Source organism: Oncorhynchus nerka, linkage group LG27 (assembly GCF_034236695.1).
Source record: "Oncorhynchus nerka isolate Pitt River linkage group LG27, Oner_Uvic_2.0, whole genome shotgun sequence".
NCBI lineage: Eukaryota > Metazoa > Chordata > Actinopteri > Salmoniformes > Salmonidae > Oncorhynchus > Oncorhynchus nerka.
Window position 1 is genome coordinate 72,819,758 of NC_088422.1, and position 23,583 is coordinate 72,843,340.

Here is a 23,583-nt window from a genome sequence, read left to right on the forward strand (position 1 = left end):
AGCAGTTTCTCGTGATTTGAGATGGGAGAATAGCCCATTCTCTAGAAGTTACCAGAAATGAGATGAACAATAAATGAATCCCCCACAGAGGGAATGGGGAGATCACAGACCTTTGTCTCTCTTCTTCTGTCCTTGTCCTCCTTTCTCCATCAGCCATGTCTTACTCACTGGGGATGTCCTAGACACTAGTTTCCCTCCTCTATGGTCCGTCCTCTCTATGGTTTCTGAAAATGTTGACTGTTGTTCCATCACTAATAAACTCATTCTCAGACACACGTGATTTCACTTGTGGGATGTATGGTGACGAGTGCTACTACCATGGAACTGAGAGTCTATGGTGGCTAGTATGGGTACACCTCTGGATAAATGATTTTTTAGGCCGCCTGCGTCTTTCAAAGTATTAAATGAAATACACACACAGGAAAATTATGTAATTTTACAATTTATTCTGGTTTATTGTGTGCTGAATAGTTTTAGCTGTGGTTTTCAAGCCATCATCAAATAGTCAATCAATGATATGTTCAGTAAGTGACTTCATAGATATAGTTGTATAACAGCTCATAAATAAAATACAAGCCAAATGAACAGATTCACTGAAAAGTTTGATATTCATTTCAAAGTTTGAAAAATGAATTCAGAGAGAGTAAAACAGTGGGCAGAATAGGATAGTAAAACCTATCTATATCAAATACAATCCAAGCAATCATGTTGCTGTTAAAATCTCTCATACAGTATAAGAAAAACAATTCTACAGTACAAATTGAAAAAATATAAAAGTTTTAAGGAGGTTATACATTTAAAGAAAATAAGTAATCTGGTGTACTGGTAGCTAAATGTCCTGCTATAGTGGCCCTTGATTTAACATGTATACATGTATATACACTTTGACATGATGACTAGTATGGACTATTGGATTGAATATCAATCACATTTTCCATCATAAAAAATACATTAAAAGCAGGTGAGAAATCTGACAAACAAAAGCTAGTCAATAGATAGACACAAATTCTAATATAACATTCAATACTTCAGGGTTTATTGAATCACATTTACTGCTGTAGTAAACTCACCACGTTGTTTAAAAATGAATAGTGATAACCTTGATGATAGTAGGTTTACAAGACAGAATAGTTAAAACCCCTATTTATTCAGAATTCTATTAATTAAATTTGTACTGTGTTTTATTTCTGGATTGGTATATGTGGTATACTTCCTGGGGTGGTATATTTGATGAGTAAACCCTTTAATACCGTTACAGCACCATTTGTAATATAGTTGTATAGTAGTTCCCTTTCTTGACACACAGTGTCTCTGTAACACCCAAGCTGCATAGCGTTGGGTCCTATCAGTTCACACCTTGCAAGTGTTGGCTTTGTTCCGATCCCCTATCCCATCTCTTTCTCCATTCATCAAAGTATGCCCTCGCTCATTGGCTCTGAAGAATTGAAAAGCATTGCTGTAAGCAAGGGCTAAAAGGTGTGAGAGGCTGAAGTGTATGTTACTGACACATTTCTCCATATGTCATGTCAGTCCTTTCTTGTTATATCAATGAGGGGGAGTGAAGGAAGGTGCTCTGTTCAGGCGGTGATGGGCATGTTGTCCCTGTAGCAGGCTGCCCTCTGGGGGGCGGTGTAGCTACACAGGTCCTGGTAGATCCGGGCCATCTGCTCCCCGGCCTGCAGCTCGTCTGACTGGATCTCCAGGTTAGGACTGCTGTACTGGGAACGACGCATGCTCACTGCATCCAACAGCTGCTGGCAGTTCACTGGAGTGACCTGTGGCCGAGCACAGACAGAGAAAGAAGAAGAGGAGGGGAGAGTGAGAGAAGGAGAGGGGCAACTGTAATGTCAGTCTGCCAGCTTCTGACAGTAGACTGGAGTGATCTGAACACAACCAGACAGGGAGAGAAGAAGAGAGGTAACTGTTAGCTCAGTCTGCCAGCTTCTGACAGTAGACTGGAGTGATCTGAACACAACCAGACAGGGAGAGAAGAAGAGAGGCAACTGTAATGTCAGTCTGCCAGCTTCTGACAGTAGACTGGAGTGATCTGAACACAACCAGACAGGGAGAGAAGAAGAGAGGTAACTGTTAGCTCAGTCTGCCAGCTTCTGACAGTAGACTGGAGTGATCTGAACACAACCAGACAGGGAGAGAAGAAGAGAGGTAACTGTTAGCTCAGTCTGCCAGCTTCTGACAGTAGACTGGAGTGATCTGAACACAACCAGACAGGGAGAGAAGAGAGGTAACTGTTAGCTCAGTTTGTATTTTTATGGTACACTCTTAGAAAAAAAGGTGCTAATCTAAAACCTTAAAGGGTTCTTTGACTGTCCCCATAGGAGAACCCTTTGAAGAACCATTTCTAGTTGCAGGTTCCATGTAGAAACTTTTTCTACAGAGGGTTCTACATGGAACCCAGAAGGGTTCTACCTGGAAGCAAAAAGGTTTGGGGAGAGCCCAAAGAACCCCTTTGAAACCCTTTTTTCTAAGAGTGTAGTGGTGCCCTTTTGACCAAGTCACCTTGAAGACTAAAGTTACCTCTATTTACTCAAACACATTCTGGGACTGTGCTGGGGGGATACCACATGTTTCAGTGATCCAGGGGATATAACCTCTGTTACCTGGACGATGATAAGTTTGGTCTTGGCTGTGCTGAGGTCATGAAGCTCCTCCCCGAAACACAGGGTCACCATGGGGTCAGGGGCAGGAATCTGGCCCTCCTGGTACAGCTGGAGAGCTGGGACAAACAAAGCAGACAGAGAAGAGTTTATTACACAGACTGCTTCATCATAACTGCACACTGATGAGTAAAGGCATGTACTCCAAAGAGTCTGTCAGTCAAGAGTACATGAATTCCTGTCCTCTTCAGAGCACAACATCCTAAATCAAAAAACAACATGAGTTCCTTCCTCCTCACCTTCGAAGAACCTTCCTGTGTCAAAAATCTTGACCACAGCGTCTCTCTCCAGTTTGCATGGCCCCCCAGGGCTGTAGTGGGGGCCCAATCCCCCCTGCCCGCTCCAGAACACACGACTCTGGCACAGCCTCTTGATGAAGATGCCCTCGCGGTTGGCACGGACCAGCACACCCCTCTCCAGGTGGCCCAGGAGCTTGCGAGTGACATGGCGTTGGCGCTCAACCTCGATGAGCTCAGCAGGAGGGAAACGGACGTTCTGCAGGCTGTCTGGGAGACAGTAGGGGGACCTGTGCTGGACCAAGGGAGACTGACCCGGAGAGATACGACAGCCATCAGCATGAGATGTCACCACGCTGTCCATCAGCTTCCCACCATAGAAGAAGTTAATGATCATCTGGGAGAAGGCTGGAAACAGAGGGAGGGAAGTGTTGAGTAAGCCACCGCATTGTCTTCTATTAAGTCTCGCAGAGGAATGCAAATAAATACATCTGTATTTAGAAATAGTGAGGAAACATACCGGCATTAAAAGAACCCATCGGCGAGGGATCTTGATGCCCCGGGAAGACTGCAGGGTAATAAAAAGAAAAAGATAACTGACTGTGGTATAGATTTTTTATATCATTTTATATTACATCTATCATGAAATTCAAATGTTACCTTCCTCTTACATATGCAATATGCTCGTTAAGATGCAATGATCTTGAGTGACCGTGAAAAACATCTGACCCCTCTATCATGTCATGATTTGTCATTTCATCAAAAAATACAGCCCGTCAAGCACAACAGACTCACAGGCGGTGTGACCAAGAAAAAACCACCTTAGTCAGCAAAGTGCTAAAGGAAATGAGCAAATCCTTCCCCCTCTAGGATTCTAGAATCATGTAAACAAGCTTGTGTTAGAAGCCATAACTGCAAGGTAGTGTCGCAGAGTTTTGCGAGGCTACAGTTATTTTTAAATGAATAAATCGCAACTCTCACAAAGGAGGAACCGTAGCCTCATAGAACATACCACAATAACGCCCATTTTGATACAGGAGTCATAAACATGCAGGTTTCTCTGCACATCTTAAAAAATGTTCTCATGGAAAACAGCTAGACAGATACTTTTAACAAAGGACAATATGATGTATAGGCATTTGCTAACTAATTAAATAGATCAGATAATTCACATAATATATATGTTCCAGTTGCCACTGTATGAAAGTGTTTAAATAGACATGACACCACTGCATGTTGGAGACACTCCACTAGATTGGATGAAAGACCCTTACCACTGGCGCTGCCCTGGGACCAGTACTCTGGGCTGGGCTGCATCCTACAGCCATCCTCCTGGGGAGAGTGGCTCCTCTTGACGATGCCAAGGTACTCATCACTGGAAGACTGACAATGGAATGACACACCATGCAATTAGTCTCTAATAACCATACATCAACAATCATACATCTAATCACACATATTTAGAAACAGAAGAGGTAAGATAGTTGATAGTGGAGGATAGAGACAGAAAAGGAGAGAACTTGAGCGACAGTAAAACAAGAAAACAGAGAGAGTGAAGTTGGTGAGAAATATAGATAGAGAGAGGAAGGGAAGAAATGGATGGAAAAAAGAAAAGCATACCTGCTTCACCTCTTTGATGAGCTCCTCCAGGTGTGCAGAGCTGCAGTCCATGTCAGTAATGTCACCAGGGCTAGATGTCAAAGCTGCTGCTGCACTTTTACCTGCTGGAGCAGAGGGGACCGCATGGTTGTTAGTCTTATTATCACAGCTATTTTTTATATTTACTATGGAAAAGGCTGATGGTCAAATGTAAATCAAGTCTCAGCAGCAAGCTGTCTTTGTCCAGGTGTCTATGTTTTCAACTCTGATCAAGGCAACGTCCTGCTGCTGAAACATTAGTGACTTTTAATAGATCATTTGGGCATGGACGCAATTTATTATTATTATTATTTATTTTTTTTACCCCTTTTTCTCCCCAATTTCGTGGTATCCAATTGTTTTAGTAGCTACTATCTTGTCTCATCGCTACAACTCCCGTAAGGCCTCGGGAGAGACGAAGGTCGAAAGCCATGCGTCCTCCGATACACAACCCAACTAAGCAGCACTGCTTCTTAACACAGCGTGCATCCAACCCGGAATCCAGCTGCACCAATGTGTCGGAGGAAACACCGTGCACCTGGCAACCTTGGTTAGCGTGCACTGCTCCCGGCCCGCCACAGGAGTCGCTGGTGCGCGATGAGACAAGGATATCCCTACCGGCCAAACCCTCCCCAACCCGGACAACGCTAGGCCAATTGTGCGTCATCCCACGGACCTCCCGGTCGCAGCCGGTTGTGACAGAGCCTGGGCGCGAACCCAGAGTCTCTGGTGGCACAGCTGGCGCTGCAGTACAGCGCCCGTAACCACTGTGCCACCCGGGAGGCCCTGCATGGGCGCAATTTGACTCTACATCCATTCAATGCAGGTGTTTATAATGTTCATTATTCTAATGTCTCCATAGTGTAAATATGAACTCACTCTTCTGCTCCTCCTCGGGGACAATGCGATACACCTTGTAGGGCTCAGAGATGTCCAGCTGGGACCTGTCTCCCACCTCCTCGAAGTCAGGGCTCTTATTGAGGGCACACCGCAGCCTGGTCTTCCATGTAGCAGGCTCAGCCTTCTCCCCCTCCTTAAACTTCCCCTTAAACACCGCCCAGGCCTGCAGGGAGGGAGCAGGTGCATTAGAACGAGAGCCATAGTAACATACATCCAAGCATAACACATACCTGCTGGTGCTGTCAACAACTTGTTATATTGAAAAAGGTCTGGAACTGAACGAAAGGGATTAGAAAAGTCCACGATGAAGCCATGCATAGAAGTAATTAATACAATTAATCACATGATAAATACAGGTAGGATACATGAAACAAAAGGTTGAATTGTAATGACATGAAACTGGACAGGTTCTGGTTTAAATTATTTGTTAACTATTAAGTTATAATTACACAAAGATATTAGATTTTCAATGTAATCTCTCTCTGCTTGACTTCTTATGGCCATAGGCTCTAATTTAGCTGGCTCCAAGGAGGCACAAGTGTCAAACGCAGATTAGTTTGCAATTTCAGCATGTAAAAACTGGTGCACTGGCATTTTCCAGCCATTATGCCAGGTTCGGCAATATACCTGTCTAACATCAGCTCGCTTGCACTGAGGGGGGAAGGGTGGCAAGCGCAAAAGTGACAATTTCATGGAGCGCTAATGGAGAGTTTAAAGAGCCACAAAAAGCAGGTCTTAACGGTAACACAGTTGATAATGGCATGGCTTTTGAGAGGTAGCCTATCCAGGCATGGTGCACAGTGCCCATGGAAGAGAGATGAGCCTTTCGTGCCAGTGAATCTCGTATTTAGAAACATAAAAAAACTATGTTTAATTCAGAAAATGTTTTTTAAATAATCATAGCCTCCCCTTATTCAAGGCCGATTTAGCAGCATTGCATAGATGCATCTTCTTATCCGGGCCATTAGCCAAGTAGCCTAATAAAGGGGTTTTAAACGGTATGCTGAGAATGCTTGGAAATATTTTGCCCTCATGCTTTCTCACAATTCACATACCTGCATAGTTAATATCGCTTGTTCAAGTATCCATCATCTCCACAGAGTGCATTTAATCTGGTTACCAAAGATACGCTCCTCCAAAGGTATTAAAATTATTCAATTAATCAGCGGTAGGCCTACGCTATATTTTGCTTATTGATAACGTGCCTCACACATACATTGCGATTTGTGGGAGCCTAGTGTTTTTTATTTTAGATGAAGTGCGATGCGTAAAGACATGTAGGCTATAGGCTATGCTCGTTGAAGCCAATTACAACACTGTTGACTGACACCATTCCAAACATAGACTATTGAGCTAACTCATATGTTTTTTTTTTTACTGTTGCTATTACTTATTACTGTAGAATATGCTATTTAATAAGCTGTAGTATAAATCCACAATGGACCAGGACGAGAATAGTCCATGGCCCCAGTCGAATTGGAGTTGATGACAATACAAAGATCATCAATAACCTAGAGAACTCGAGACAAATGCATGCATTATTAAGCCATGCAATATGTTGAGGGGTCAAGCCCTTGTCACACCTACAACTTGTTTATTTATCAAATCCCAACCCTTTAGCGCCACCGCCAGCTATCGTGCTTATAATTCTGGCTGTGAAAACAGCACAAATGTTTCTGACACACCCCCAGACCAAGAGTTACTGCCAGCACTTAGATTTAGCATTGTGTTAGGTTTGTTAAAATAGAGCCTCATGGCTCATAGATCAACGTATTGTCAATTAGGTCATCATACTCTGTCGCCTATTTATGTGCGTTACAGGTGGTGAGAATGTGTTAATAAACCAACAACACGTAATGCACACCTGCTTTATTTGTAGGCGCATACTAAACAATTAATGTGTAGCCTATTTATGCGCGTTACAGGTGGTGAGAATGTTTTAGTAAAACCAACAAAACGTAATTCACACCTGCTCTATTTGTAGGTGCGAAAGAAAAGTTGGTGCTATATGTCTCTCCATAAGTGGTGCGGAAGGCTAAACATATCGGTGATCTAAATATGCTCTCAAATCCACCGCTATCAACACAATCCTCGTTTGAAATGTATGCCAATGAACCTACCTTGAAGATAGAGGCGTCGACCTCCTGGTTGTAATCCTGCTTCCCAGCATGTTTCCAGGGGATGCGGAACATAGTGCGACTGTCGTCCTCCCAGAGCAGCCCCGGGTACTGGCCGCTCTGGATCTGCTCAACTAGCCACTGTTTCAGCCTCCGACCGCCCGGGTTTACTGACATCTGTCATAAACATTCACAAGACATGTCACTGTATGGGCTGAACGTTTGTTTTAATTTGATACTTGTTTGTGATAATTATGAACTTATTTCAAGAGAGAGAGAGTAAAAAGTAAAACAAGATAATATTGGTTTATTATTTCAAAACAACTATCTTTTTATATAGCTAACAAGGGACCACTCTTGAAGAGTTTAAACAAAGACAACTAAACCTTACCTTTTATTTTTGTATTGATAGGTCCTTTAGATATCCTTGTGATATCCTTCAAATATCTTATTGAAGACTATTAAAGCCTAACACCAAATCGATGTCTCAGAGTCAATAGAATAAATCTTTACTCGCATAACAGTTTAATCTCTTCTTTCAGATGAATGAAGCATTGACTGCAAGCTGATTGGACAGATGCGTTTCACGTGTATCCAATCGGGTTTAGGAAATACTTATAGATATACCAATTCGGAAGTCTTGTTCTTGGAAGCATGGGCATTTACAAGAAATCATCTGACAGGAGATATCGTAGTAGGGTTTATGCCACAGTTGGCTACAGACGGCGGGGTATGGAACAATCCTGGATAATAATTAGTAAAGGATAAAGGGAATTTCACCGCGTCATAAAATGACATTTTACTGTAAAGGTCGGTCCAACAGGTATTGTTCCTTCGTCACCCCACTGGTGCAGGTTTTACTACAGCCTATGCTGCATTCAAACATACTGTAGGTGTAGGCAGAGTGACTTTCATGTTGGCTATGTTGGACAGATATGTACTCTGAAATAGATGCAATTATAAAGTTTTTATCATGTTACCATGTGAATTAGTTTTTATTTCGTGGGAATAAGAGTGTAAAAAAAGAAGACAAAGTCTCTAATGCCAACATGCGTATTCATAGCCCTTATACTGAAAGGACTATACACAAAACATTAGGAACACCTGCTCTTTCCATGACATAGACTGACCAGGTGAAAGCTATGACCCAATTATGATTTCACCTGTTAAATCCACTTCAATCAGTATAGATGAAGGGGAGGAGACAGGTTGAAGAAGGATTTTTAAGCCTTGAGATATGGATTGTGTATGTATGCCATTCAGAGGGTGAATGGGCAAGCAAAAGATGTACAGAACACCATACAAAGAACACCATACCTACTGTGAAGCATGGGGGTGGAAACATCATGCTTTGGGGCTGTTTTTCTGCAAAGGGTCCAGGACGACTGATCCGTGTAAAGGAAAGAATGAATGGGGCCATGTATCGTGAGATTTTGAGTGAAAACCTCCTTCCATCAGCAAGGGCATTGTAGATGAAACGTGGCTGGGTCTTTCAGCATGACAATGATCCCAAACACATCGCCCGGGCAACGAAGGAGTGGATTCGTAAGAAGCATTTCAAGGTCCTGGAGTGGCCTAGCCAGTCTCCAGATCTCAATCCCATAGAAAATCTTTGGAGGGAGTTGAAAGTCCGTGTTGCCCAGCAACAGCCCCAAAACATCACTGCTCTAGAGGAGATCTGCATGGAGGAATGGGCCAAAATACCAGCAACAGTGTGTGAAAACCTTGTGAAGACTTACAGAAAACGTTTGACCTCTGTCATTGCCAACAAAGGGTATATAACAAAGTATTGAGATAAACTTTTGTTATTGACCAAATACTTATTTTCCTCCATAATGTGATTTTCTGGATTTTTTTTCTCATTTTGTCTGTCATAGTTGAAGTGTACCTATGATGAAAATTACAGGCCTCTCTCATATTTTTAAGTGGGAGAACTTGCACAATTGGTGGCTGACTAAATACTTTTTTGCCCCACTGTACATGCAACTTAAAAGTTAGATCTCACAAAATGTATATTTGAAAACGCTTGGACATCACAGCAACCTTGAGGGAATCTTATTTGTCAGAAAAGGGATGTTCATATGATCGGGAAGATATACAAAACCTTGCAGAGAGCATATCCAACTGACAATCTCTTAGAAAAAAAGATAAACTATTGAAACAAAGACTTTAAAAAACTGATGTTGGCACAAGATGGAAGGAATGTAACTAATGAAATTACAGCTAACAAAAGAGTATGCTTAATCCAGTGTAAGATAATGTATAGAATTTATTATGCAAGAGACAAAATTCACAAATTATACAGTACAACGGCAGAATCATGTCTTCAGTGTTAAACAAATAATGACTTAATAATCAATGCTTTTTATGAAGTCCGGAAGTTGTGGATGGAGCTAGAAAGTTGGCTGTCAGAAGTATTGCAATGTAAACTTAATTTGAATCTATTCTGTCTGCATATTTCAAGACATTGCATATGGGGGTGTAATGAGATGGACGATTCTCTTCTCATCACTCATCTTGAAAAAATGGATACAAAAAACGTGGAAATCAATCAATTCGCCATCATTAACACAATGGAAAAATGATTTATTATTTAAATATTGAAAGTGCGTGGGCTATGGAGAGAAACAAAATGGTGCAGTTTCAGGCCATGTGGAGGAAAATGAGGTGGGCCCTGGAGATGGGGGTTTGTGCTAGTGGGTCTAGCCAGGTGGGATGTAGTTATTGTTTGTATGATGTTGTCATTTGTGTGTATGTTTTGTATTGTTTATAAAATCTTATAAAAAAATAATGGTTCACCACCCAATGGACATCCAGACAACTGTGGGAAGCATTGGAGTCAACATGGGCCAGCATCCCTGTGGAACGCTTTCGACACCTTGTAGTCCATGCCCAGACGAATTGAGGTTGTTCTGAGGGCAAAAGGGATGCAACTCAGTAATAGGAAGGCGTTCCTAATGTTTTGTAAACTCTGTGTATATGCTAAAAATAGCCTGCCCTACAGCAGAGAGCTGATTTCATCTGACTAATATTAAAACTACACAGGAATGGTTCAGTGGTTTCAACAGATACTGCAGGACTGAATGTTGGCGGAGGGGGTTAACTTGTTGTGCCCCATCCTCAGTACTGTATTCAGACAGCCTTTGTATGTATCATTTCGAAACTGAGAAAAGCAGTTGTGGTGAAGGTAAGGTCACATGTCCAGGGTGCGTTTTGAGGATTTGAGCCATGTCGTGGTCTGGCCTCACCTGTATGGCGGGGGTGGAGTCTGTATAGGGGGACTGTTTGGGGAAGCTGGGGGTGGCATGGTCTCTGGGTCAAAGAAGGACTTCTCACTGAGGGGAACAGAACACTCATTGTTACTACTGTGTCCATGCCAGTCTGGGGTGGCACTGCCAAGGCACTCTTGTCTCTGACCAACCCTCCATCTCTGGGTCTTTCCCTAACACATACACAAATAACATTTTATTTGTCACATGTGCTGAATACAGTAGGTATAGACTGAATCGTGAAATTCTTATTTACGTGGCCTTCCCAACGATGCAGAGTAAAAACATATATATTTTTTAAATGGTAACACTAGGAAAAAATACACAAGAATGGAGCTACACTACATGACCAATAGTATGTGGACAGCTGATCGTCGAACATCTCATTCCAAAATCATGGGCATTAATATGGAGTGGTTCCACCATGTGCTGCCTCCACTCTTCTGGGATGGCTTTCCACTAGATGTTGGGACATTGCTGCGGGGGACATTAGTGAGGCTGGGCACTGATGTTTGGCGATTAGGCCTAGCTTGCAGTCAGTGTTCCAATTCCTCCCAAAAGGGTTTGATGGGGTTGAGGACAGGGCTCTTGGCAGGCCAGTCAAGTTATTCCACACCGATCTCGACAAACCATTTCTGTATGGACCGAGCTTTGTGCACAGGGGCATTGTCATGCTGAAACAGGAAAGGGCCTTCCCCAAACTGTTGCCACAAAGTTGGAAACACAGAATCACTAGAATGTCATTGTATGCTGTAGTGTTAAGATTTTTCTTCACTGGAACTAATGGGCCTAGACCAAGCAATGAAAAACAGCCCCAGACCATTATTCCTCCTCCACCAAACTTTACAGTTGGCACTAAGCATTGGGGCGGGTAGTGTTCTCCTGGCATCTGCCAAATCCAGATTTTTCTGTTTCTGTCATCACTCCAGAGAAAGAGTTTCCACTGCTACAGAGTCCAATGGCGGCGAGCTTTACACCACTCCAGCCGACGCTTGGCATAGTGCATGGGGATCTTATTAAGCTTGTGTGCGGCTGCTCGGCCATGGAAACCCATGTCATAAAGCTCCAGACAAACAGTTATTGTGCTGATGTTGCTTCCAGAGGCAGTTTGGAACTCTGTAATGAGTGTTGCAACTGAGGACAGATGATTTTTATGTGCTATGTGCTTCAGCACTCGGCAATCCTCTCCTGTGAGTTTGCATGGTCTACCACCTCGTGGCTGAGCCTTTGTTGTTCCTAGATGTTTCCACTTCACAATAACAGCACTTACAGTTGACCGGGGCAGCTCTAGCAGTGCAGAAATTTGAAGAACTGACTTGTTGGAAAGTTGGCATCCCATGATGGTGCCACATTGAAAGTCACTGAGCCCTTCAGTAAGGCCAATGTTTGTGTATGGAGATTGCATGGCTGTGTGCTCAAGTTTATACATCTGTCAGCAACAGGTGTGGCTGAAATAGCTGAATCCACTCATTTGAAGGGGTGTCCACATATTGTATACAGGTCCTGTGTAGCTCATTTGGTAGAGCAGGTCACTTGCAATGCCAGGGTTGTGGGTTCGATTCCCAAGGGGGACCAGTATGTATGCACTCTACTGTAAATCACTCTGGATTAGAGCGTATGCTAAATGACAAAAATCTCAAATGTAAACATATACTGTATATACAGGAAGTACCAGGTCAATGTGCAGTGGTATGAGGTATTTGAGGTAGATATAGAAAGTCTACTCCCCCTTTCAACATTTTTGGCTCATAGACTGGAATTAAAATGACATTTCTCCCCATTGATTTACATATCCTACCCCACAACTACCAATTTAAAAAAATATTCTGGAATTTTTTATTAAATCTATTTAAAAAATTGGACTGAAAAGCTTGGTAAGATAAGTGATAACAATCCTGAATTACCTCAGGTGTAACCAATCACCTTCAAAATCACACACTAAGTTTATTGGCATCCATCTGTGTTAAATTGTAGTGATTCGCATGATTTCAGGATAAATTAAGCAGTTCAAATCAAATTGTATTTGTCACATGCACCGTTTTCAACAGGTGTAGGTAGACCTTACAGTGAAATGCTTAATTACAAGCCCTTAACCAACAATGCAGTTAAGAAAAATACCTAAAAAAAATAAATAAAAGTAACAAATAATTAAAGAAATAACAATAGTGAGGCTATATACAGTGGGTACTGGTACAGAGTTAATGTGCGGGGGCACCGGTTAGTTGAGTTAATTGAGGTAATATGTACATGTAGGTAGAGTTATTAAAGTGACTATGCATAGATAATAATAACAGAGAGTAGCAGCAGCGTAAGAGGGGGGCAATGCAAATAGTCTGGGGAGCCATTTGATTAGATTTTCAGGATTCTTATGGATTCGGGGTAGCAGCTGTTTAGAAGTCTCTTGGACCTAGACTTGGCGCTCCAGTACCGCTTGCCATGCGGTAGCAGAGAGAACAGTCTATGACTAGGGTGGCTGGAGTCTTTGACAATTTTTAGGGCCTTCCTCTGACACAGCCTGGTATAGAGGTCCTGGATGGCAGTAAGCTTGGCCCCAGTGATGTACTGTACACACTACCCTCTGTAGTGTCTTGCAGTCGGAGGCCGAGCAGCTGTCATACCAGGCAGTGATGCAACCTGTCAGGACACTTTTGATGGTGCAGCAGTAGAACCTTTTGAGGATCTGAGGACCCATGACAAATCTTTTCCGTCTCCTGAAGGGGAATAGGTTTTGTCATGCCCTCTTCACGACTGTCTTGGTGTGCTTGGACAATGTTGGTTTGTTGGTGATGTGGACACCAAGGAACTTGAAGCTCTCAACCTGCTCCACTGCAGCCCTGTCAATGAGAATGGGGGCGTGCTTGGTCCTCCTTTTCCTGTAGTCCACAATCATCTCCTTTGTCTTGATTACGTTGAGGGAGAGGTTGTTGTCCTGGCAACACACGGCCAGGTCTCTGACCTCTTTCCTGTAGGTTCCCTCTGCTGGGTAGTGAATTGCAAAGCAAACACTCAACCATAAGCACCAGGGAGCTTTCAAAAGAACTCTGGGACAAAGTTGTGGAAAGGCACAGATCAGGGGATGGGTATAACAATATTTTAAATGCCTTGAATACCCCTTGAAGCACTTGGGAGATTCTATAACCATGTGGTCAAAATGCCCTGAAGTAAATACAATCAAAACTTTGCAGCATGACTTGAAGATTGCTGTCCATCAGCACTCCCCAAGGAACTTGAAAGAGCTTGAACAGTTTTGCAAAGAAGAATAGTCAAATATTGCCAAATGTAGGTGCGCAAAGTTGGTAGAGACCTATCCCAACAAACTCACACCTGTAATTTCTGTCAAAGGTGCTTCCACCAACTCAGGGGGGTGGAGAGGTATACAATTATGACATTTCAGTTTTGTATTTAATATATATATTTTTAGCGCTTTGGTACTATTTTCACAAGTATGTGGTACATTTTCAAAACTGGTCACACTTGTAAAGCAGTCAGTCTTTCATTCAAAACCTGTCATTGTGCATTCATTTGGAATGTAAACATCTCTCACTGCACAACCAACCATTGATTCAATATATACATTTGTGAAATGTAATGAGAACATTGGTTTAATCCCCAAAACACAACATTGATATTGTTTCAATCTGGTCGTTTTAACTACCAGTTAATCCAATACCAAACAATGCAAGATACATGTTTCGAATCACCCTTAGAAGTGATGAAAGTAATATGCTACAGTACAGTAAATTACAGTAGATTACAGTTTTCACATTAGGCAATACACTTAAAGTACCCAACAAAATGGATAGAAAATCTATAATTTCCATAATATCTATCCAATGTGTAATCAAAGGTGTGATCAATGAAGATATCCTCTATAACCATTCATGCAACATAAAAAAAAAAATGCAATATAGGTGTACTGTCTAATAAAATGTAAGAAATTAAATGAAACAAATTAAATTGATGAAAATAAAACATTTAGCACACATTCATTTGTATCAAGACTGTCTTGAGCATTTGGCCATAAATTCATCCACATCACAGTGAATGTCCTTATTGTTCATGCACCACGGGAAAAATCTTTTGGCATGGCGAATCCAAGCTTGACATTTGGTCGTCATTGATGTCATAACATGCCTCATCCATGGCCAGAAGGAGGGTGGCAAGCTCATGGGGATGGCGATCGTACAGCTTTGACCTTCAACCCTATTGGAAATCCTCAATAGGGTTGAAAGAATAGAGAGTATGGGGCAGATATAGCATCATGAATTGGGGATGGGCCCGAAACCATGCCTGAACCACCTCTGCATGGTGGAACCTAGCATTGTCCCACACAATGACCCTTCACCTTGACAGGCCCTCTCAATTTGATTGAGAAACACAATGAGCTGTGCAAGTCGATGTCCGACCACAACATCTTCAGAGATAGCTGTTTCCCCCATGTTGTCCAGGCACTTGGATGGTCGCCAGTTGGCCGATGTCCGACCACAACATCTTCAGAGATAGCTGTTTCCCCCACGTTGTCCAGGCACTTGGATGGTCGCCAGTTGGCCGATGTCCGACCACAACATCTTCAGAGATAGCCGTTTCCCCCACGTTGTCCAGGCATTTGGATGGCTGCCAGTTGGCCGATGTTCCGCCCACGGAGACGAGTTTTGGCCAGGTTGAAGTCCGCTTCATCAACAAAGATATACTTGTGATTGTTCACAGCAGCATCAAGCACCCTCTTAAAATATATTTTGGTTAGTTACTTTTACAGTATAGTTCCAATATGATATTGTGATTCTGAAGATAGAACAGAGTATACTGTCAATAGATCATACTGTAAGAATATTGTAACATGTTTTGTGAATTTAAATGCATTACAATGTCATTTACTGTACATGTAATGGTAATATGCATCGTTCATATCCTCTAGACTTACAGGTTTTCTTGGTGAAATGTTCTCATTATCAAATTGACAGTTGATTTTTTAGGGGTCGGGGTGAACTAATTTGGCAGCCTCTGCCCTGGTAAGGCCTCTGTTTGCCACGAGGTCAATGACGATGACCCGGGCTTCATTAGACACAACAGTTTCCTGACGGGGCCTGTGCCCACATCTTTGACCTCTTAATGTTTTAAATTTGAGGATATGTTTTGAGTTTGTACTAAGAGTTGTGATATTTTACCACATACCTGCGAAAATAGTACCAAAGCGATTAAAAAGCAGCGTTTCCCAATCTCGGCTCTGCCCCCCTGGGTACACATTTGATTTGGATTCAAATCATCAAAGCTTGATGATGAGTTGGTTATTTGAATCAGCTGTGTAGTGCTGGGGCAAGAAACTAAATGTGCACCCGAGGAGGGAGGGGTGCAGAACCAAGTTTGGGAAACCCTGCTCTAAAGCACTGACACAACAAAGTGTGAAAAATGTTCAAGGGGGTGTAGACTTTCTATAGGCACTGTACATGAAGGCAGGGTAAAGTGACTAGACATCAGCATAGATAATAAGAACATAAACAACATAGTGGCAGCAGCATATGATGTGTAGAAGTGTGTGTGTGTTTGTGTTATGTCGGTATGAGTGTGTGTGTGTGTGTGTGTGTGTGTGTGTGTGTATACACTACCGGTCAAAAGTTTTAGAACACCTACTCATTCAAGGGTTTTTCTTTATTTTTACTATTTTCTACATTGTAGAATAATAATAATAGTGAAGACATCAAAACTATGAAATAACACATATGGAATCATGTAGTAACCAAAAAGTGTTAAACAAATCCAAATATATGTATATTCTTCAAATAGCCACCTTTTGCCTTGACAGCTTTGCACACGCTTGGCATTCTCTCAACAATCTTCATGAGGTAGTCACCTGGAATGCATTTCAATTAACAGGTGTGCATTCTTAAAAGTACATTTGTGGAATTTCTTTCCTTCTTAATGTGTTTGAGCCAATCAGTTGTGTTGTGACAGTGACAAGGTGTGTGTGTGTGTGTGTGTGGGGGGGGGGGGGGGGTAGTATACAAAAGATAGACGTATTTGGTAGAAGACCAGGTCCATAGGAATGGAAGACCCAGGGTTAAGGATAAGGATAAGTTAATTAGAGTTACCAGCCTCAGAAATTGCAGCCCAAATAAATGTTTCACAGAGTTCAAGTAACAACTGGTCAGAGGAGACTGTGTGAATCAGGCCTTCATGGTCGAATCAATAAGAAGAAGATACTTGCTTGGGCCAAGAAACACGAGCAATGGACATCAGACCGGTGGAAATCTGTCCTTTGGAGATTGAAGATTTAAAAAAAAGATTTTTAGTTCCAACCACCGTGTCTTTGTGAGACGCTGTGTGGGTGAGTGGACAATCTCCACATGTGTATTTCCCACCGTAAAGCATGGAGGAGGAGGCCTATGGTGTGGGGGTGCTTTGCTGTGATTTATTTAGAATTCAAGGCACACTTAACCAGCATGGCTACCACAGCATTCTACAGCGATACGTCATCCCATCTGTTTTGGGCTTAGTGGGACTATCATTTGTTTTTAAAACAGGACAATGACAAAACACACCTCCAGGCTGTGTAAGGGCTATCTGACCAAGAAGGAGAGTGATGGAGTGCTGCATCAGATGACCTGGCCTCCACAACCCCCCAACCTCAACCAAATTGAGATGGTTTGGGATGAGTCTGACCGCAGAGTGAAGGAAAAGCAGCCAACAAGTGATCAGCATATGTGGGAACTCCTTCAAGACTGTTGGAAAAGCATTCCAGGTGAAGCTGGTTGAGAGAATACCAAGAGTGTGCCATGAAGGCAAAGGGTGGCTTTTTGAAGAATCTCAAATATAAAATATATTTTGATTTGTTTAACACTTTTTTGGTTATTACAGGTAGGATTTTGTGTGAGAGTGTCAGTGTAGTGTGAGTGTGAGAGAGTGTGTATATATAGTCATGTGAGTGTGCATAGAATTAGTGCAAGATAGGGTCAGCGTGGATAGTCTGGGTAACAATTAATAATTTAGCAGTCTTATGGCTATTTAGCAATATTATGGCATGGGGATAGAAGCTGTTGCAGAGCCTGTTGGTCCAAGAGCTGATGCTCTGGTACCATACACTTTCAAGCACAAGCTCTCTCTATCTCTGCACATACACACACACACATATTAGTTTAGTTATGATTTGATAATACTTTGGTTTGTAGCCAGCCTTATACAATTGCTGTAAGGTTGTTTCAGTCTCAATATGCTGCTTTGGCTTCATAATAGTATTTATTAGCATATATGTTTTGGCAAACAATGAAAGTGTACATTTGAACATACACTATGATACAACATCATTTGTACCACTAAACATTTAACAAAGATCTTAAAACTCCCTAAAACTAAAATAATATTTAGAACTTCTGATAAATTGACAAGCAAATTTCCAAAGAAGATTTACGGTAGATTTTTAGGAAGACCCCATATTATGACTTTGGGCTGTGATGATCCTTCATTTTACTAGCTGGAACGAGGCATTCATTTTCTATGGCAAAGCTGCTGTTATTTAAAGCTTTATCACATGCAGGTATACAGTAGCTGGATCAGTTTAAATTAGGGCGGAGAGCATCTTATGTTCATTCATATGTCCATTCAACCCTCAACACCAATCAGATCTTCCATCTAACCAGCGGACTGCATTTAACATGATGTAATCATGGTACCATGTAATAACATATTGATAAACATATTAATAATAATGAATTATAATGTAATGTTAGGTGTAGGACTTTTTCCTGATCATGTGACCTAACCAGGTCCTCATTATAGGTCTTAGGCAGATGATAAAAAAAAGAAAATGCTAGTCTGTTTGGCCTTAAAAGTTGACATGTTGGATTTAGAAATGAGTTGAGGCGACGTTATAGGACAGGTGAAGCCTCATGGTAGTATGTGGCTGTAAGGTCAAGGTGTTGAGGTGTGGAGGTGTTTGGATTAAGGCTTCAGTGACCATCAGAGCTCCTGATCAGGCTGTACTAAGGTCAGTTTAGTGGCGAGGGACATGGGAGGTAGTGCAGTGGTGAGAGAGTCAGTTAGACAATACCCCTATGCACTTGGGACCTGCAAGTACTAAATAGTTACACGCAATAAGGTGACAATTCCACCTAGTCTATCAGAGGGCAGGGTGGAGCTATTCCCATATTGCGTAGGAGGACTTGGTTCTGGAGAATGTCTTGGTCAAGAGAAACCCCTGGCCCCACTTACACCCATCAGATCCTTTCAGATCTAAGTGCCTAGGGATTGGGAAATTGTCTCACTCTACAGGCAAGCCTGAGCTGGAGGTTGGTGGGACCAGGGAGACTCGCGGCCCCTTGGCTCATCTGTTTCCCCCAGAGCCGTTGTAGGCATTGTAGGGAAGAGGGTAGACACTGGAGACCTGGTTCATCCAGCCCTGGTCCCCTCCTCTCCTCTGGTTCTCCTGCTGCTGCTGCTCTATGTACTGGTTCAGCAGCACTCCCACCTGCTCCTGGTCCTTGAAGGGACTGTGGCGGAAACTGGCCCGCAGCCACGCCCGGTACTGGAGAGAAGACAGACAGAAAAGACCATGTTTGATGGTTCAGATCAATTAGTGTTCTATGGTCCCCCAAGGGTGGGATGTCAGAGCAGAGTGTTCTGGAGTCAGAGCAGAGTGTTCTGGCGTCGGAGCGTTGTTCTGGAGTCAGAGCAGAGTGTTCTGGAGTCAGAGCAGAGTGTTCAGGCGTCAGAGCGGTGTTCTGGCATCAGAGCAGAGTGTTCTGGAGTCAGAGCAGAGTGTTCTGGAGTCAGAGCAGAGTGTTCTGGAGTCAGAGCAGAGCGTTCTGGAGTCAGAGCAGAGTGTTCTGGAGTCAGAGCAGAGTGTTCGGGCGTCAGAGCGGTGTTCTGGAGTCAGAGCAGAGTGTTCTGGAGTCAGAGCAGTGTGTTCTGGCATCAGAGAAGACGTTCTGGAGTCAGAGCAGTGTTCTGGAGTCAGAGCAGAGTGTTCTGGAGTCAGAGCAGAGTGTTCTGGAGTCAGAGCAGAGTGTTCTCGCGTCAGAGCAGTGTTCTCGCGTCAGAGCAGAGTGTTCTGGCGTCAGAGCAGAGTGTTCTGGCGTCAGAGCAGAGTGTTCTGGCGTCAGAGCAGAGTGTTCTGGCGTCAGAGCAGAGTGTTCTGGAGTCAGAGCAGAGTGTTCTGGAGTCTGAGCAGAGTGTTCTGGAGTCTGAGCAGAGCGTTCTGGAGTCAGAGCAGAGCGTTCTGGAGTCAGAGCAGAGCGTTCTGGAGTCAGAGCAGAGCGTTCGGGCGTCAGAGCAGAGCGTTCGGGCGTCAGAGCAGAGCGTTCTGGCGTCAGAGCAGAGCGTTCGGGCGTCAGAGCAGAGCGTTCGGGCGTCAGAGCAGAGCGTTCTGGCGTCAGAGCAGAGCGTTCGGGCGTCAGAGCAGAACGTTCGGGCGTCAGAGCAGAGCGTTCTGGCGTCAGAGCAGAGCGTTCTGGCGTCAGAGGAGCGCGTTCGGGCGCCAGAGCAGAGTGTTCTGGAGTCAGAGCAGAGTGTTCTGGAGTCAGATCAGAGTGTTCTGGAGTCAGAGCAGAGTGTTCAGGCGTCAGAGCGGTGTTCTGGCATCAGAGCAGAGTGTTCTGGAGTCAGAGCAGAGTGTTCTGGAGTCAGAGCAGAGCGTTCTGGAGTCAGAGCAGAGCGTTCTGGAGTCAGAGCAGAGCGTTCTGGAGTCAGAGCAGAGCGTTCTGGCGTCAGAGCAGAGCGTGTTCTGGCGTCAGAGCAGAGCGTTTCAGAGCAGAGAGTGTTCTGGCATCAGAGCAGAGTGTTCTGTCAGAGCAGAACGTCAGAGCAGAGTGTTCTGGTGTCAGAGCAGAGTGTTCTGGAGTCAGAGCAGAGTGTTCTGGAGTCAGAGCAGAGTGTTCTGGAGTCAGATCAGAGTGTTCTGGAGTCAGAGCAGAGTGTTCAGGCGTCAGAGCGGTGTTCTGGCATCAGAGCAGAGTGTTCTGGAGTCAGAGCAGAGTGTTCTGGTGTCAGAGCAGAGTGTTCTGGAGTCAGAGCAGAGCGTTCTGGAGTCAGAGCAGAGTGTTCTGGAGTCAGAGCAGAGTGTTCGGGCGTCAGAGCGGTGTTCTGGAGTCAGAGCAGAGTGTTCTGGAGTCAGAGCAGTGTGTTCTGGCATCAGAGAAGACGTTCTGGAGTCAGAGCAGAGTGTTCTGGAGTCAGAGCGGTGTTCTGGAGTCAGAGCAGAGTGTTCTGGAGTCAGAGCAGAGCGTTCGGGCGTCAGAGCAGAGCGTTCTGGCGTCAGAGCAGAGCGTTCTGGCGTCAGAGGAGCGCGTTCGGGCGCCAGAGCAGAGTGTTCTGGAGTCAGAGCAGAGTGTTCTAGCGTCAGAGCAGAGTGTTCTCGCGTCAGAGCAGAGTGTTCTGGCGTCAGAGCAGAGTGTTCTGGCGTCAGAGCAGAGTGTGTGGGTGAGAAGTTATTTTTCTATTACCACACTTTCACTTGGTTTATTTTCCTTCCCAGTAGACGGTGATAGATGTAGATAGAGTTAGCTACAATCTAAGCAATTTATCTCTAGATCAATCTCTGTGTGTGGTTGGCAAACGGACAGCAGACATTCCTGAAAACAAGGGACTTTTTTCAGCAGCTCAGAGAGCCATAAGAGGTCCAACAGCTGTGCCCCCAACGCACTCACTCTGGCTTTAACAACATTGCTTCTGGGCTTGATCCCAACTTGAAATCTGTGCACGTAAATCATGCATTGATGTCATTGCATGTGTAACTTGTGAAAATTCAAGTTACACATGCTGATCTCAAGATGAAATGTGACCTATGAGGACTGAAAGTAACATATATTTACATAGACAATGTCCTCTAAAATGCCCCAGTGTCTGGGTTTAACGGTACACAGGGATTAGTCCTGGTGAGAGGGCCTCGAGGAGGCAGCAGGGATTGGGTGGGAAACCCCTGGCAGAAGTCCCAGGTATTTAGCCCAGCAGTCAGTGGGCCCACATAGGGACCAGTGAGAGCTGAGGAAGGGGTGGGGAAAGCTAGCTCTGAATCAGACCTTTACCAGGAACCTGCCTCCACTTCCGTGACTCCTCCTCTGACGTTCCTGCTCACACATTAGCTACGGGCTCTCAAACAAAAACAGATCTAGGACCAACCTCGATTGTAGTGACTGTGTAAGTGACGTCACCCAATTCCATTGAAGCTTGTAGAAAAGTACACTTTACAAAAAGGACTTAGGAAAATTGCAATTGGTTCAGAACAGTGCAGCACAGCTGGCCCTTGGATGTACACAGAGAGATAATATTAATAATATGCAATATCACAATACTTATTTTCCACCATAATTTGCAAATAAATTAATAAACAATCCTACAATGTGATTTTCTGGATTTTTTCCCCTCATTTTGTCCGTCATAGTTGAAGTGTACCTTTGAGGAAAATTACAGGCCTCTCTCATCTTTTTAAGTGGGAGAACTTGCACAATTGGTGGCTGACTAAATACTTTTTTGCCCCCCTGTACATACACACACACACACAAACGGTAGCATATGCACTATATACACACGTACACATGGATTTTGTACTGTAAATACGTGGTAGTGGTGGAGTAGGGGCCTGAGGGCACACAGTCTGTGAATGTATTGTAATATTTTAAAAGTTGTGTCACGACTTCCGCCGAAGTTGGTCCCTCTCCTTGTTCGGGCGGCGTTCGGCGGTCGACGTCACCAGCTTTCTAGTCACCACCGATCCATGTTTAATTTTCGTTTGTCTTTATTATTACACACCTGGTTTCCATTCCATAATCAAATGTTCCTTATTTAACCCTCTGTCTTCCCTTTCTGTTTTGTGCGTGGTTGTCATTGTCATGTGGTTTCGTTATTTTGTGCTCTGGATATTTGTGATTTTCCTTGTTGGAACATTGCTTAATTATTGAGTAAATTCTCTGATTATTACTCATACCTGTGTCCTGCGCCTGACTAATCCATTCACCTAATCGTTGACAGAATCACGCACCATAGAATGGAGTTAGCAGGTGCAACCAGCCCTCCTCTCCCAGTGGAGGAGCGAGTCCAGCAGCACGCAACTATGTTACAGAGTCTCGGTACAACCGTGGATCGCGTGCTGCAAACCATTGACCGATGGGAGAAAGGGGGTTTTCCGGTTAACCCATCATCATCACCCCAGCTCCCACAACAACCTACACTGATGTCCACCCCTCCTTCATCAGGATCCAGTGGGATTCGGCTCTCGCTCCCGGGAGCGTATGATGGAATGGCTGCCGGGTGCCAGGGTATCCTACTCCAGCTGGAGCTCTACCTGGCAGCCGTTCAGCCGGCCCCTTCGGGATGCGAGAGAGTGAGCGCCCTCATCTCTTGTCTGACTGGTAAAGCACTGGAATGGGCCAACCTCATCTGGAGAAGGTAAGGCCCGACGTTGGACAATTACGAGGATTTCACCTGCCGCTTCCGGGCGGTTTTCGATCATCCACCTGAAGGGAGAGTGGCGGAAGAAAGCTTGTATCATCTAAGACAGGGGATGAGGAGCACTCAAGAGTTCGCGCTGGACTTTAGAACTCTGGCCGCCGGTGCGGAATGGAATGAGCGGGCCCTGATCGACCACTACAAGTGTAGTTTACGCGAGGACGTTCATAGGGAGCTAGCCTGCAGGGACACCACCCTTAACCTTGACCAGCTGGTGGATCTACCCATCTGGCTGGATAACCTGTTGGCCTCCCGCAGACGTCCGGATCGGGGTCCGTCAGTTCCATCCCCCAGCACCTCTGATCCAACACCGATG

General features: G+C 44.0%; 1 protein-coding gene across 1 annotated transcript in view; it reads right to left on the reverse strand.

Annotated features, from left to right (window-relative positions):
• Nucleotides 1–426: 426 nt before the first annotated feature.
• The window catches only part of irf8 (interferon regulatory factor 8), a 58,388-nt gene continuing 35,231 nt past the window's right edge, over nt 427–23,583 (reverse strand). The window contains exons 7-14 of the mRNA XM_065011981.1: nt 7,570–7,743; nt 5,429–5,612; nt 4,532–4,635; nt 4,186–4,294; nt 3,432–3,479; nt 2,915–3,319; nt 2,619–2,734; nt 427–1,775 (exon numbers count right to left, since the gene is read on the reverse strand). Coding sequence (XP_064868053.1) covers nt 1,578–1,775; nt 2,619–2,734; nt 2,915–3,319; nt 3,432–3,479; nt 4,186–4,294; nt 4,532–4,635; nt 5,429–5,612; nt 7,570–7,743 — 1,338 coding nt within the window. The 3' untranslated portion in view covers nt 427–1,577. The remainder of the gene's footprint in view (nt 1,776–2,618; nt 2,735–2,914; nt 3,320–3,431; nt 3,480–4,185; nt 4,295–4,531; nt 4,636–5,428; nt 5,613–7,569; nt 7,744–23,583) is intronic.